General features: G+C 40.6%; 1 protein-coding gene across 1 annotated transcript; it reads right to left on the reverse strand.

The window, feature by feature from the left end:
- Positions 1–1,865: 1,865 nt before the first annotated feature.
- Positions 1,866–17,889, reverse strand: LOC134194446 (SWI/SNF complex subunit SMARCC1-like). Its single transcript, XM_062663368.1, has 27 exons — positions 17,769–17,889; positions 17,637–17,708; positions 17,188–17,235; positions 17,039–17,124; positions 16,358–16,439; positions 16,193–16,285; positions 15,995–16,064; positions 15,533–15,796; positions 15,422–15,477; positions 15,261–15,367; positions 14,440–14,472; positions 14,332–14,374; positions 14,240–14,264; positions 13,867–13,971; positions 13,733–13,800; positions 9,643–9,803; positions 9,509–9,580; positions 8,868–9,138; positions 8,513–8,604; positions 8,084–8,135; positions 7,919–7,981; positions 7,522–7,654; positions 4,634–4,756; positions 4,509–4,577; positions 3,795–4,012; positions 3,471–3,605; positions 1,866–3,248 (listed from the first exon to the last, which is right to left on the reverse strand). Exons 1-27 carry the CDS (start codon positions 17,877–17,879, stop codon positions 2,133–2,135), a joined length of 3,768 nt encoding a protein of 1,255 aa, XP_062519352.1. The 5' UTR covers positions 17,880–17,889; the 3' UTR covers positions 1,866–2,132.
- Between the last annotated feature and the right edge of the window lie 15 nt (positions 17,890–17,904).

The following is a 17,904-nucleotide window of genomic DNA, read 5'->3' on the forward strand; positions in this document are numbered from 1 at the left end:
GTGTGTGTGCTGGAGCCACTCAACTGTCCCTAAGTGATGTATCATTACATTTGTCATGTCCAAGAATCAATGGACATACATTCACATTATGATTTTCGTAGCCATAGACTAGCAGTCATGACAAATTGGATAGCATTCTGCACACCAACAAATGCCCGACCTGTCTCTTCAACAATTAGCCACACCTGAACAAAGAAATCATCAGGTTTCCTCACAATCATTCCGACTTCGAAGCCACAAACATTCCTTCTAATGACTTTATGTGAGGCAACAGGACATTCTTTGCCTAACCAAACCCACAAAGGCAGCATCAATTTCAATGTGGGCAATTTGTCAATCGATCAAGAACGTCATCTGTTGATGGGATGCATGAACAAACTGAAGACTGAACCTTTGATTACAACCACCAAGGTTTTTGTTTTTTAATTTGGTGGTCCCGACTGGTTGACAGTAAAAGTTTGATCCCACAAGGTGACCATATGCTTACTCAGGAAAGTCTTCTCAACAGACTGTGTCTTCAGGCAGAATAAACTACAACTCAATTATGCCACTTCAATGGTCTCTGTTGTTGACCGGATGCACTGCACATGATGCCAGTACGTAGACCAACATAGAGTGTAGTCGAAAGTCTTCATGTAGAAATCCAAGAAGTTACGATGCAGACGTCAACAGAACTAAAGCGTAAATGAAGAATTCCGCATTGAAATGAAACGTCGAGAAGCTGAAATGGATAACATCAGGTGCTAGTATCTTGGATGCAAAGTCAGGCCTCATATTGTAGGGATTGTGCAGGCACCCACTCTGGTACAACACGACCTTGCAAAGCCAAGAAAATGGACGCACACAAAGTAAACAACATGTGGTTCAACATGTGTGTGTGACACTAACATGTGTAGCAGACTAGGCAAAGACAATGAAGTGTTGTGGTGTATAGGTTGTTGTGATGGGATTTCATTGAGCGAAACCAATAAGGTCAAGTACACACAAGCACAAGTACAGGTGCTCGTTAACATCATAACTAAACTACAGGGTATGTTCGTTGCTATAGACAAAGTTTCCAAACATTTCTTAGTCTCTTGTCAAAAGGCATTTTCCTGCTGTGTTTTCCTTGTTTGGTTAATTGTGGTACATTCGATTGTCCTTTTTCTTGAATACATAAAGTTTGAAACAAATTGGGAGAGAGACATTCAGTTATGGCTGCCTCTGTTAATAGACTTCCTGGTGCAGAGCTGGTCCAGGTAGATGCAGGAAAAATGAGTGCGATATACACAATACAGAAAGGTTTGTGGCTTCCTGGTTTTAGATGATCCACAACAATGAATGCCATTTCCATCCAATAGAGCTCTCAAAAACACAAAGTCCTAGTCTACTCTAGTCTGTGTCTTCATCCAAACAGAATGCTGTTCAGACATGATAAGCAATCTGCATGACTTCTATGCATGCGATGGTCATTGCCAACCATTACAGCAGGTGCAACTGATTAGCAAAAATCGACCCTCTCTCTTCGTTTAGTGTAGAAAGCAGAGATTGTAGTTATTCACAGATGCAAGCCCCCCCACACACACACACCTGAAACCTGGAATTCACCTAATACCCACTATGGGCTTCGGCATCGTAGAAGTTTTCATGCTCACACACTCACGCACAGACACACACACACACACACACACACACACACACACACACACACACACACACAGTAAAGTGGCAATAAAAATCAGTGAGTCTTTCAAACAGTTTCAGTCAGTAGATCTTCTGGCCATTTCAATTTTAAAATAAAATTTTCCAGTTTTCTTCTGCTTCGCAACTTTATGAGTAAATCTTCACATAAAATTAATTAAACCCAATTACAAATTTAAATTCATAAAAATAAAATTGAAATGACCAAGACTCCCTGACCAGTAACACATTTAGATTTACATCCAAAATGTTTGGCTGGTCTGACTGATTCATCTCATCTTAGTCATTTGTTCACGAATCTATTAGCACCTCTACGTACCTTCAGCTAATGCACGCTAGAGGACCCACAAACTCGTCAAGTCTACAATGTAATTTCCTTAAAACTACGTACGAAACTTGGTCTCTATAGTCTTCAAATATTCACCACACGTCATACTGTATTTACCTTCTAACTAGTTATGTCGATATTGCTGCTGATACGGTTGTAGTCCTTGCTGTGATTGCATTGGATACCTGCCACCAAGACCTCCTCCGTACATGACCTGCTGCATCTGTGGAGCTGCTTGACCCATTCCCGGCTGACCCATTCCCGTCTGACCCATTCCAGCCTGCACCATTCCCGTCTGGTTCATTCCCGTCTGGTTCATTCCATATCCAGAAGACGGCACTTGCCTCTGAGGTTGCTGATACATGTTACCTGTAGACGGATGCATACCGGACATTTGGTGTTGTGACATTGTTCCAGGCGACGGCTGCAACGACTGCTGCATCGGTCGCTGAGGAACAACCGAAGGTGGACGCTGAGACATCTGGAAGCGTGTCTGCTGTGGCTGCTGTGGTATCCCGATGTGTTGAGTAGTTGGTGTAAGACGACCGTATGGAAACGAAGGTGACTGTGCTTGTACAGTTGATGGCGGATAAGACAACGGTTGCGTAGACTGAGAGTACTGGTTACCGATTGACGGCTGCACATGACTTAGAGTCTGAAGAGACTGCTGAGGAAGAGGCTGCTGAGGAAGAGGCTGCTGAGGAAGAGGCTGCTGAGGAATACCAGACACCTGAGGCTGCTGCATCTGACTCTGTTGCTGGAAACGCTGCAAGTTGTCCATAGCTATGTTAGGCACTGATGGCGTTCGGCTCACTTCCGAAGCATCCATGATTGACGTAGCAGCGCCTATCTCGGTCACAGGCACAGCTCCGGGTTCAGACTGATCTCCACCTTCGTTGCTGTCCATCACAGGTTGGGCTCCAGGCTGTGACAGTGGGCCGGACGTTTGAGGCTGTAACCCAGGGAATAGCTCATTTTCGGTGACTCGTACGGCTAGTGGAGACTCTCCTGCTGTAACAGGAAACGGGAGCTCTGTGTCTAGACTAGACGCAATGGCTTTATCGCCTGGACTTGCTCCAGGCATGTCGTTCCTCTGTAGTTGTTCACTTTGGCGTCGTTTTTCAAGCTGCTCTTGTTCCTGTTTGAGTTGTTGATGTTTGCGTCTCAATTCTGCGAACTCGAGTTGCGTTTGTTGGAATTTCTGTCGCTCAACTAGCAACTGCTGTCGTTGGACTTCAAGCTATAACACATTGTGACAAACGTGTTAGACACACAGTTGTCTGATGATAGAAATAAATGGAGCAATAGATGTACGACTAAACAAACAGCCAAACAGTAAGCAAACAGACAAACAACACACACACACACACACACACACACACACACACACACACACACACACACACACACACACACACAAGACAGACATTGCAATGATCTTGACAAGCACTCAGCAACATACATTCTCTCTTTCTCTGTCCATGATTGTTTCGAGCTCTTCAAAATGCCTCAGCTTTATATCCATTTTCTTCATCTGTGTCTCAATGAGCAAAGCAATCAGACTTTTGATCGACTTTTCTTCAACTGCAGCCAAATGCTAAAACAGTAGACAAACAAACAGTTTAAAACAACAAAAATATTAAAGTGTGTGACTGTGTGTGTGTGTGTGTGTGTGTGTGTGTGTGTGTGTGTGTGTGTGTGTGTGTGTGTGTGTGTGTGTGTGTGTGTGTGTGTATGCGTGTAAAACATCATTAGAAACTAACTCTTTCACCTTCTTCTGCTTTACCTTAGACTTGACTGCAGCTGCTGCTAATGCTGCTGATGCTGCTTTCTGTATGTCGCTATCATCTACTGGCTTTGATGATGACACGCTGCTTGTGCTGTCTGTCTGTGTTGGCTCCGTTTGAGCTGCATTAAGAGATCCTGCTGATTGAGAGGAATGACTCACTTGACTATCACCTAATGCTACATCACCCGTCTCCATTGATTTTGCATCCTCATCATCTAGTTAAAGACAACAGTCACACACACACACACACACACACACACACACACACACACACACACACACACACAACACTGACACACACACACACACACACACACACACACACACACACACACACGCACACACACACACAACACTGACACACACACACACACACACACACACACACACACACACACACACACACACACACAACACACACACACACACACACACAGACAAACAAACAGACAGACAGACAGACAGACAGACAGACACACACACACACACACACACACGTCAGCTGGTCAATCATTCACTCAGTAAAAATACAAACAAAGAAAGAAACAGATGGCCAAATAGACAGATAGACAAACAAACAAACAAACAAACAAACAGACATACAAATGGAATGTGAGTGAGCCAGTAAGCAAGTACATTCATTCACAGAGAGTTGACTGCAGGCCCAAACTAAAAATAAACAAACAAAAGCTTCTAATTCATCTTGCTAACCTTTTCCCACTGTTGACTTGGTGCTGCTCTCAGTAAGCGATGTCTGCTCTTTGATATGAGAAAACTCCTCTGAAAAGCACCATGTTCTGCATGTGTAGTAGGAAATAATGGTTGCATTGTCTGACCTATTGCTGCCTTAGCTGCTGCAGATGCTACTCGAGGGTCGACAATAGAGGCAAGAAATGCAACTGTTGACATGACAGGATTACCAGTTTGACTGAACGGAATCGGTTGATATGCTAAAGGTCCTAAAATGATATGAAATTCAGTAATCTATTGGAGGGATGCATCTCACAGTACATTAGACTATTGTATTGTAGGGATGCATCTTCAGTACACTAGGCTATTGTATTGGAGAGATGCATCTCACAATACACTAGACTATTGTATTGGAGGGATGCATCCCACAATACACTAGACTATTGTATTGGAGGGATGCATTTCACAATACACTAGGCTATTGTATTGGAGGGATGCATCTCACAATACACTAGACTATTGTATTAGAGGGATGCATCTCACAATACACTAGACTATTGTATTAGAGGGATGCATCTCACAATACATGGTGAACTCATCTATTTATAATAAACGAGGAGCTAAACCAACTGTATGTAGCCAGCACAGACTAACAATACTGTGGCTCCACACTAAAAATAGATACAGTTAGTAAAAACACTCGCAAACAACAGTACAGTTAGAACTATTGGTACACTAAGCAATATATAAGATAACTATCTATATCTAAGCTAATCTTACTTACTATGTAATCTATTTCTAACAAGCCATATTTTAAATGAATGTTCAATAACAGTTTTGACAATATTAGACATGAGATGTTGTTGATGTTTAGTTGGAATATTTAGTAGATAAAAGAACTGCTGTAGACCAACGATGTTAATAAATCCTCTAGACCCAACTTCAATGTTGATCTGTTTGCATATAATTCCTTTCTCTTTCATGTTATTTATCAGTTCTGCGTATCTATTTTGTTTCTGCTCATTAGCAGCATCAAAGTTAGTTTCATGACATATTGTCAGTTCGATAAAATAAACTTTAATGGGATCCTTCCTCCATATAACAATATGAGGACGTTGAGAAGTGGCAATAATATGAGTAGGGGAATGAGTGGAACTATCCTTGTGGTCGGCATAAATGTTGAACATTGGGGGAAGATATTTTATGGCTTCTTTTAAAAGTAGATGTAGAATAGCATCATGTCTTGTATTATAGTGTCCATTTCTCACTAAAGCTTCACAATTGTTCAGCACATGGAGAATTGTTTGTCTTCTTTGACATAGAGGGCATTTGTCACAGGTTCTCTTTTTCCATAGAACTAAGTTGGCATTTGATGGTAAAGTTTCGTTTGTACGTGGCATTCATGATAAAAGATAGTTGACTTGATGGTAGATGTCTAACACACTTTGCCCACATATCTGGTGCCAAATTATTGAGTCTGCTGGTACATCCTTGAACTCTTCAACTTTGTAGTTTGTTTAAAAGTTGTTGTTGCTGGTCTTCTTTTAGGTTGAATTTAGTTTTCTGTGCGAGTGATCTGGACGGCCATAGTGGATGGTTTTGTAATGACTTTAGTCCTTCTCTGAAACAAGAAAATCTTTCTGGATGAGAGTTGTTGGTAGCTTTCTTTGTTGCCAGTGATCTGACGCAGCCATCTGTAGATGTTAAGAACCGAGCACATTTGGCAGATTGCAATTGAATAGCTGCGTTGGATAAATGAGGCAATCCTAAGCCTCCTTTGGAGATATCCAAATACAGTCGAGCTAAACAAGCTGAACGATGCAATTTACACCATTTCTTTAGATAAAAGTTACAATATTATCAAGATCTGTTTTCATCCAACTAGATGCTAATGGGAGCAGACAGAGATACCAGGTAAGTCAAGGATACACAGCCTGATAGTATAGTTGAAGTTTTCTGCTGCTGCTAACTGGACAGAAGTCGACTTTTGTCATCAATTCTTGGAGTTTGTTCTTTAAAAAGATCTTATAATCAGTAGTTGATAACTGGCCATTAATGGGCATTCCGAGAAATTTAAATGACTTATAGCCAAGAAATAGGACTTTCTGGTCACACATTGAAATTGTTGGATCACGAAGATGATCTTTACTTTTATATGCCAATCCCAAGCAGCTGCATTTTGGTATTTTGATAACTAATTTAGACCATTGACACCAGTCAGATACAACATTGCAAAGTTTCTGTAGATCTTTTGAAGACTTTGCTAATAGAGTGACGTCATCAGCAAAGAGAAGTGCATCCATGGTATAGGCTGATTTATGCAGCATATATCCAAGAGTTGGTTGAACTTGTTTCAGTTGTAGTGCAAGTGTGTTTATGACCGTGTTGAAAACTATAACAGAAAATGGATCACCTTGAAAGACTCCTATGTTGCAGCAAAGTGGAGAGGTAGACCTCTGTTTTGTAGAGATTATCAATTTCAGGTCAGAGTAAAGATTTTCAACTGCCACTTGGAGATGTTTAGGAGCATGATGTAATCTAAAAGTTTCTCTAATCAACCAGTGAGGCACCGATCCATAAATTAATTTATCGTTCTATGCATTCATGAAGTACCATCCTGGCACTAAACGACCGTACCCAGGATGTGGCAGAGGAGACATTTGTCTCCTCTGATTTTTAGGGCACATCACAAACATCAAGCTGCGGATTATTATATTGGAGGGATGCATCTCACAATACATTGTATTGGAGGGATGCACCTCACAATACACTAAACTATTGTATTGGATGGCTGCATCTCACAATAGACTAGACTATTGTATTGGAGAGATGCATCTCTCAATACATTAGACTATTGTATTGGAGGGATGCATCTCATAATACATTAGACTATTGTATTGGAGGGATGCACCTCACAATACACTAAACTATTGTATTGGAGGGCTGCATCTCACAATAGACTAGACTATTGTATTGGAGAGATGCATCTCTCAATACATTAGAGTATTGACTATATCACACAGTATCATGTTACCAAGCCCAGATGAGCTTTCAAGATATGGATCCTCAATAGGCAATCTCAAGAAGTGCAGAATGCATTCATCCTGAGTCCTCGATCCCACATGTTCAGCCACCTTGTTCCAATCATCTTTATACATCTCAAGAGCCTACAAAGACACAAGCAGATAGATTATGTACAACACATCAACACGACATCCACCCAAAAGTATGTCTGTCTATGTGTCTGTCTCTCATGTGTGTGTGTGTGTGTGTGTGTGTGTGTGTGTGTGTGTGTGTGTGTGTGTGTGTGTGTGTGTGTGTGTGTGTGTCTCATGTGTGTGTGTGTGTGTGTGTGTGTGTGTGTGTGTGTGTGTGTGTGTGTGTGTGTGTGTGTGTGTCTGTGTGTGTCTGTGTAAACTGACTTCACCCACCTCCATTAAAAGCAATGTCTCCTGATCGGTCCATTCTCTTGAAATTGCAGCACCACCCAAATCCTGTAACAACAAACTAATTAACCCACACTATTTCTATCCGTTGCCTAGAGGCACTGGTTGTTGTGTAGATGCACGTTCAAACAACATGACGTCAGTATCAACCTGTGAATTTCTTGATGAACCTCCTCGTTTGAGGTAAACGTCAGTCTTCAGTCTAGCACAATGAAACAGAATATATTGCATATATACCATACACAATGTAAACAAAGGTAAACATAAACACAAACCAATAGACAAATACACAAACAACTACAACTAAATGATAACAAACAGGTACTCATCAGACAAACAAATAAACAAACAGACAGACAGACAAACAAATAGACAGACAAATAGACAAACAAATAAACAGACAGACAAACAAACAGACAGACAAACAAACAGACAAACAAACAAATACAAATAAACAAACAAACAGACAGACAGACAAACAAACAGACAGACAAACAAACAGACAGACAAACAAACAGACAGACAGACAAACAGACAAACAAACAGGCAGGCAGACGCACACGTAGACATTCCTCCCACCCAAAATTGTTGACATCAGTTGGCTTCTTCTCCTCCTCATTACTCGAACCAGACTCTTTCTCTTTAATTTGTGCAACATGCTCCGATGCACCCTGAAACGTTACCAGATACCAATAAATACATTGACTCTTCCATTTTGTACCAGACATGCACTGCCATTTTCATAAATATCAATTATATAAATATCAATTATATAAATATAAATTTCCATAAATATCAATTTCCATAAATATCAATTTCTATAAATATCAATTTCTATAAATATCAATTTCTATAAATATCAATTTACATAAATATCAATAACATGCTCCTAAATTTCATTTCAAATATTAATTAATTAATTAAATATTCAAACCTGTAAAGACTTCGGTTGTTGAAATGGTTTGATTCCAGTTGGCGTGTCAGCCAGTAAGTGGAAGTGAGAAGTCGGTGGAGGTGTGACCATTGAAGGTTTGCCTTCTGCCTCAATTTGATAGTTAATTAGTCCCCATTGCTCGAGAAAAGCGTGCACTCTAATGACAGCACAAACGTCTCCTGCCAAGTTGCGACGACAAGCTGTGGCTGTGAGATATTCTTGGGGTGATATGCGATACGTGTCAATCATAAAGTTACGACAAGCAAGGTATCTGGAGATGGATAGGAAATATTAGTTAGTGTGTACTGGCAGATTACTACACAACAAAATGGGGAGACACGAATAAAGAGGGCCAGACACACAAAAAAGCAGATAAACAAACATATAAACAAATAAACATATAAACAAACAAACAAATGAACAGATAAACAGACCAACAGACAAACATTACAAACAGATAAACAAACAAACACTAACAGATGGATGTGCACACACACACAGACACACACGAAGACAGACAGACAGACAGACAGACAGACAGACAGACAGACAGACAGACAGACAGACACACACAGACACACACACACACACACACACACACACACACACACACAGTGGGTAGACAAGCCAGCAGCACTAACATTTCAGGAGTCTTTGATCCATTCTTTCCATTGAAAAACTCTGGCAATGCTCGCTTCTCAATAGCATGGATGCTACAACACACAACATTCATCTCCAGACTCACCAGATAATAACCACACCCATGCATCCTCACCTGTTATAGTCAAACCACGCCGTGTAAGTGGGAATTACAATGTGATGGTTCTGTCTTATAACAACTGTTTCTCCTTGCAGCTTCACATCGGGTAGTTCACTCTCTTTGTTTGCAGTCTGGTGTTCACGTAGATCACCAAGAGAACGATTCTCGACTGCAACCTTTCAAAGACAACAAACTTAGCTTACCTTAGACACAGACTGACAGACAAGTAGACAGATAAACAGACAAACAAGTAGACAGACAGGCAGACAGACAGACAGACAAGTAGACAGACAAGTAGACAGACAAACAGACAGACTAACTGTCTGTCTGTCTGTCTGTCTGTCTGTCTGTCTACTTGTCACAAGTAGACAGACAGACAGACAAACAAGTAAACAGACAAACAAACAGACAGACAAGTAGACAAACAACTTATAGAATTGTTACAGATCCTCTACTTGTACACATCCTAAACTTCTATGATGAACCAGTCCTTCACAGCAAAATACTTTAAAACATTAGTGGACTTGGATCTGTACACTAAAGACAAAAAAGCTTGTCCATGTCATTCTTTGTTTCTGAAACTCTTGACAACTTTTTGAGGATTACTTTTGCATTGCATCTTTGAAGAATCAAAGAGAACCGTTTCCTATAAAAAGTTTTGAATTGTTTTGCACTACGAAAGGGGTCTTCCTCAATACGGCTGCACTGTTTTGAGAGAGTGTGTAAGAAGGCATTGGCTTGCAGGCCCCATCTACCAAAGTGCTCAAACACTAGTGGTACACACTTTGATGACGTCCCTCCTGGTAGAATTTCTCCTGTATACTTATTGGTCTTCTTCTCTTCTCTTGTGCGGGCAGCAAACCCATCCTCCTTGCTGGATCGTTTTAGAATGCCTTGACTCCGTGGGTGTGCCAATGATATGTCAACATCTAGATTTTGTCCTGATTCTGCATCAAAGAATGTAATGTCTAGGCGATCCTCCGTGTTGACGTATAGATTTCTTGGTTCTTTCTCATGTGAGATATGTAGGTCACTCATGCATTCACTCCAGCCGTGGAGAACAGAGTTGTGGGCCCAAACAGAACCACCTCCATACTTACAGACCAAAAGGTGGTATCCTTGGAGGTCTATAACTCGACCACAATCGCATACATTCGCCCATTCAGTGAATGGCAGAGGCAATCCCATTCTTAGATAAGACGCAATGAAAAACTCGTTTGCTCTAAGTGCGTGCTTACCAGAAGACGGTATTACTTCTAGCCATGATCCTGTGCCTTTTCCCTGTAAAGATCGTAACCTTGCTGCATCTCTATCAGAGGGGACATGGGCGAGCAAGTCACCAACTTCACTGCTGGCAATCTTGGTGCACAGGTGATACTGTAACTTTCGTGAGTATGAAATGAAATCTTCAATGGACTGATTTCCTCTGATTCATTGTCGACTGATTTTGGCAAAGGTGGCAATAACTGAAACGCTGACTTTAGAGTAGAGCCAATTGATTCTGGAACTCATTCAGACTCTTTCAGATAGTTGATCAGGTCAGACATTGATGAGAAACGACTAGGCAACTTGTTCATAGTCTGACACCATGAAGATAAGTAAGCTGCATGAGAAATTTGTCTGACCTGTGTTAAACCGAATCCTCCAAACCTGATCTTAAGGACTGCTTGTTTCCATGTAGTGTCACTAAGGTGACTAAAGCCAATAATGCCCATGATGGTTCTCTTGGTCAACTCGACATGAATGATTCCAGCTTCTTCCAGATCACAAGGGAACACTTGTCTAGCCAAGTAGTTCAGCCTAGGGACATGACAGTGACGGAGAATAAGCATAGAACTTTGCCGGTTGTTTAGTTTCAACATTTCACAACACAGTCTATCTCCAGCCTTGGCAATGTCAACACAATGGGCACGAACAAAATCCGCTTTTCCGACTGGTGTTCCCAAAATGATCATGCCATCATGAGATACCGAAGTAGGAAAGTCACAGGTATGACCACAAGGGCAATACAGCTCGCACTTTTTGTCACAGATTTTTAAATCCACTGAAGACAGAGATGTTTTTAGGTCATCTAAAACATCTTGAAGACTTTGGGTCGGTCCAACTGCATAAATATCATCCAAATACGCTAGAATGGTAACACTGTTATGTCTTTCCACTACCTGACATAAGATTGGATGAATGGCCACTGAAAAAAGGGCTGCCCCCAATGGATCTCCTTGGTGGACACCCTGACTTGATGTAAGCAATTCAACTCTCCCTTCAGTTACATAGATCAGCGTACTAAGCTCTCCACACATCTGGCTAACATGAGGGTAGATATCGAGTAAATCTTCTTCAATTTGACGCAGAAGACGCTTTCTTGCAACTGAATTAAATGCATTTCTAACATCTGTCTTTTGAATCGACCAGTCAGGATTACTTTCAAGTAAAACCTAAATGTGATGAGTTAGCAGCTCTGCTCCCCCAGGCGTTGTGATACCATGTTGTACTGGAGAGAAGTGTGCAGAAAAAATAGCAGATTGCTGTTCGCAAATAGTTCTGGCTGCGACTCGACTGAAGACTTCACCAATGGTGATTGGTCTCACATCATCATTACTCTTGGGTAAAACTATAAGCCTTGACCCTGAAAGCAAAGGAATGATCTTAGATGATACTTTTCCCAGAGCTATGTGGTTGCACATCATATACAATAAACCAGCTGATTTGTCATCCTCGAAAATAGCCTGAATATGTTCGTATCTCCACCCTGAAGGGCCACAACAAGATCCTCTTGGAGCAGACTTGATAGTGTTTTTAAAAGCAACTCTGTCCATGTGTGGTGAACTTGGTGGTGATGAAGAAGGCAAATCAACTGAAATTTCATCTGGTTTAATGACTCCTACTGGATGCTTGGATTTGATCTTTCCAGTACTTCATCTGTTTCAGGGGCCAATCCCTGACTTGTCAGAATTCTGGCTGCCTTGGAAATCTCTCCTGATTCAATTAGCCTAACTGCAAGTCTTCTCTTTCCATCATCAGACAAAGGATTGATCTTTGATTCCTTCTTTTCAGTTGCTGTCAATTGGATCATATCTTTCCAATGAAAATTCAAAAACGTTGATATCGAGCGTTTACCTCTCTGTTGCCTACTTTGCCACCTCGTGCGTGCGGTTGGAGCAACATCCTGGGCAACAACAGCAAGAGTTTCCACCCCGCGTCGTTGGAAGGATCTTCCTCAATCTTTCGCAAAGGGATGTTGCAGCATTCCTGAAACAAAGATCGTAGGCACGAAGGAATTCTACAAATAGACCGTGTAGCCAAAGCGTGGAGGATATCTTCCACCAGAAGACCAGGGATATGTTGCCACGACTCAATCTCAACATCAAGGTCGCTTACCAAGGATTCACCTAGGACGTTAGGCGAATGTAAGTCATCCTGCAATCTATTAGAAGACGGTGCTGCGGGAGGTATTCCACCACTTCCGACGTCGACGTCGACGCCATCTTCAATGCCAATGGCCGAACACGTGGAGCCTGACAAGTGCTGCTGTAGTTTCAGGAACCATTTGCGACAACTGGGGCACTGTCGCAATCCGTACTCACGAATAAACTCCTCAGAACATTCGTCTTTTTTTGTGAAAATCACGAATGTGTGCAAGAACCCGTTTTAGGGAGTTCTCCCACTGACAACCTTGAAGCGGACAACACACGAGAGACATTCACTTCCTATTCGCTTTTTCGAAGAGCACTTGCTGATGTTACATGGCCAAACGAACAGACGAAAGCTCTCACCCACGCACAATTGAACATCCGCAGACAGACAAACAAGTAGACAGACAGGCAGACAAACAAACAGGCAGACAAACAAGTAAACAGACAGACAGACAGACAGACAGACAGACAGACAGACAAGTAGACAGACAAACAAACAGACAGACAAGTAGACAGACAGACAGACAAGTAGACAGACAAACAAACAGACAAGTAGACAGACAAACAGACAGACAAGTAAACAGACAGACAGACAGACAGATAAGTAGACAGACAAACAGACAAACAAATTACACCACAACAATATAATAAATTATTGTCAATGTAACTGTGAACACACACAAGCCGCTCACCTCTTTTGACGTCTTTTCATCCGTTTCCATCTTATCATCTTCAGCCTCCTTCGTATCTCCTTCCTCGTCTGTCGTCAACAACAACACGATCTCACAACATAAACACAAAAATAAAATTTCACTGTCTGCACCACCTTCCGTGTCCACCGTCTTAACAGTTGGTGTGCTGTCAGAAATATCTTCAAGAACACTGTAGCTGCTGGGTATTAGAGCAGAGTCTTTAAATGCCCTTCCACCACCTAAACACAAACGCAAAGTTCATACTGAAATAATGCAAGCATAGCATGCTTTAACCAATAAATAATTTTTTAAATTAAAATTTTTCAATTTAAAAGAAAATTGATATTAATCTTTGACAACAAATTTTCAAACATCTAATAGTGAGAAGTCGCACACAAAATATTACAATACCACGCCCACACACATACAATGTCACACCCATACAAATTACAACACCACGCCCCCGCAAAACATTACAATGTCACGCCCACACACAATATGAGTTACTGTCTGGTGTTTGAACTTCTGTGACCTGGAAGAGATCAATAAATATAAAGAATTAATTAATAACTGAAAGTGGCTGTTGAGTAGTCTGGTACCGATGGAACAGGTGGTGGGTCATCTAAGTCTCTCGTCAAGTCCCTGAACAAATAGACATTCGATTATGATGGATAATGATGTCATTATGCAAAATGATAAGAAAATACTCTGGATCATCTTTTGGTCGTTTAGGTGGCCGGCTAAATAAAATGCAATCAAGAAATATGAGCAGATGAAACTGATATTACAAATAAATGACAGACAAACAGACAAACAAACAGACAGACAGACAGACAGACAGACAGACAAACAGACAGGCAGACAGACAGAGACAGACAGGCAGACAGACAGACAGAACCAAGCCCTATTGGCTTGGGTAGTATTTAGCTGCTTTGCTTAGATGGTGTATAATAGTTCAATGTTTGAAAATATATGTATTGACAGACAGATAGACAGACAGACAGACAGACAACAGACAGGATCCTAGTTATCTTAGAACTTGCTGATTTTTGGCATAGACTGTAATAATGTCTTGTATAAAAAATATATGTATTGACAGACAGATAGACAACAGATAGACAACAGACAGACAGACAAACAAACAGACACACGACAGACAGACAGACAAAAAGACAGACACACAGACAGACAAAAAGACAGACAGACAGATAAACAAAAAGACAGAGAGACAGACAGACAGACAACAAACAAACAGACAGACAAAAAGACAGACAAAAAGACAGACAGACAAACAAAAAGACAGACAGACAAACAAACAAACAGACAGACAAAAAGACAAAACACAACAGACAGACAACAGACAGACAAACAGACAGACAACAGACAGACAAAAAGGCAGACAAACAGACAGACAAACAACAGACAGACAGATAGACAGACAGACAGACAAACAAACAGACAGACAGACAGACAGACAGACAGACACACAGACAACAGAGAGTCAAAACAAGTGTTAACCCCAACACACCCTCTCTTCTTTTTCTTCACTTCTGGTGTCTGAGGTTGAGGAGCAGGTATGGGTGATCGTTTCCTCTTACTCCTTCCTCCACGTCGTGCTGTTTCGGGAGCAGGAAGCTACAAAAATCTGCACTCGCAAACACACAGAAACAACAACACACCAAGACATACTTCCTCTGGACTAGATGCAGTTGGTTTGCCCTTTAAGTATTTTCTCTTTGATCGACCTGAATGACCACAGACTGAACCAACTGCTCCACAAGCACCTCTACTGATGTTTACCGTGTGCATGTGTTGATGAACGGGTTGATCCTGTTGCTTCAGTGTCGGCCATCTCATAGTCTTCCTCATTCATCCACTCGTTGAAGACGTCCAGATCAAGCAGCCACCGTGCGTTGACTTCCCATTGTTTTCTCTGACTTGGTGGAGGTTCAGGCTCTTCGTCAACCTCACTGGCAGACACCCAAGTGTCATAGCTGTCTGGGTAGTACCACCAGTGGACAAGCACTGTGTTGCTCTGTTTGAAAAGTGGACGGAGCCATTCTTCTAAAGCAAACAAATATGACTGATGACAGACAAACAGCTAAACACACAACAGACAAACAGACAGACAGACAGACATACAAACAGATGGACAAACATACAAACAGACAGACAGACACAGACAGACAAACAGACAAGAATGAGCAAATACAATCAAGTAGACAAAGAAAATCTGTTTGCTTCCACGGTATAATAAATAACCTTCAGGTATAGGAGGTGGTGGTGGATGAATGATATGAGTGGCGTCCTTTGTGTCATCAGTTAGTGCACCCTACAATGATTTAGAATGCCTTATGAGATCTTAAATCCATCACACACACACACACACACACACACACACACACACACACACACACACACACACACACACACAACCGTCCCCACTAGACACTCACTCACATTGTGACTCTTTATGATTTCCTTCAACTTTGTCACCACGCCCTTTTCAACATCGGAATTAATATAAACAACAGGTAACACCAACAGCTTTTGCTACAAACAAAGAACAACATGACGTAGTTGACTAACAGAAGAGTCGTGAAAAGACCGAATTATTTGTCAAACCTGGACAAGAGTTTTCTCAACATTCATAAACAGTTCAATGTGTCTGTCCATCCTTGATGGATTTTGAAAGTCAAACCTTCTCCTGTCACACAACAATGATTTTTTTATACAATAAAATATAAAAAATTAAAAATAGAGTATAAATATGCATCTTTTAATAAACAAACAAACAAAATAAATAAATAGACAAATAAACAAACAAATAAATAAACAAATAAATAAATAAACAAATAAATAAATAAATAAAATAAATAAACAAATAAATAAATAAATAAATAAATAAATAAACAAATAAATAAACAGACAAATAAACAAATAAATAAATAAATAAACAAATAAATAAACAAACAAACAAACAAATAAATAAATAAATGAATAAATAAATAAATAAACAAATAAATAAACAAACAAACAAATAAATAAATAAATAAATAAATGAATAAATAAATAAACAAATAAATAAACAGACAAATAAACAAATAAATAAATAAATAAATAAACAAACAAATAAATAAACAAATAAATAAACAAAATAAACAAACAACTAAACAAACAAAATAAACAAAGAACTAAGCAAACAAAATAAACATACTAACAGACTAATAAACATATAAACAGATTTCCACTGTCTGTTTGAAATCAATAAATTGAATGATGTACATGACACACCATGTGACATACCAACACTGTTCTTGTTTGGCTTTAAACGCTGTAGCAAAGATGTGACATAATGCTCCAGCAGGTGCGTAATCCATAAACAATTTTACCTAAAAGTTACAGAAAAAGTTTGATGCAGTTGTGGATAATGATGATGTAATAAATAATCATACTGGTAGTCGAGTGAGAGGAGGGTTACTCACATTCTTTCCAAGTGCTTCCTGTGAGAATAGACAGACAGGATGGGTAGACAGATGACACACACACACACACACACACACACACACACACACACACACACACACACACACACACACACACACACACACACACACACACACACACACACAACCATAGTCAGTGATTGGCACACATGGACAAACAACATGCACAGACAAAAAACCAACTATTGAGCAAACGGACAGGCAGGCAGGCAGACAGACAGACGAACAGACGGACAGACAAACGGATGGACAGACAGACAGACAGACAGACAGACAGACAGACAGACAAAACAAACTAAAACATTTCCCACGCAAGCACGCACGCACGCACGCACACACGCACGCCCAACGAGACGTTCATTCTCTCAACGATTTGTCCACATGCAAGTTACTCAAACCTCTTGAAACTGCCACATTTGCATCACAAGCGTAGCCAACGACTTATTGGTTGGAGGATCCGCCTGCACGTGCTACCAACCCAACAAAAACTTTTGATCAACACGCAAATTTCTCATGACAGGCCTTCTCACCTTTTTAGCATTTTTCACAAGCCATGCTCTTACCGGTTCGAATTTAGCAATAGTCTCTGTTAATTCATAGTATTTCTGATCAGGACCGCCATCCTTCTTCCTCACTGCCATTATATCCGGGTTGCAGCAATACCCG

Source organism: Corticium candelabrum, chromosome 19 (genome assembly GCF_963422355.1).
Source record: "Corticium candelabrum chromosome 19, ooCorCand1.1, whole genome shotgun sequence".
NCBI classification, from domain to species: Eukaryota; Metazoa; Porifera; class Homoscleromorpha; order Homosclerophorida; family Plakinidae; genus Corticium; species Corticium candelabrum.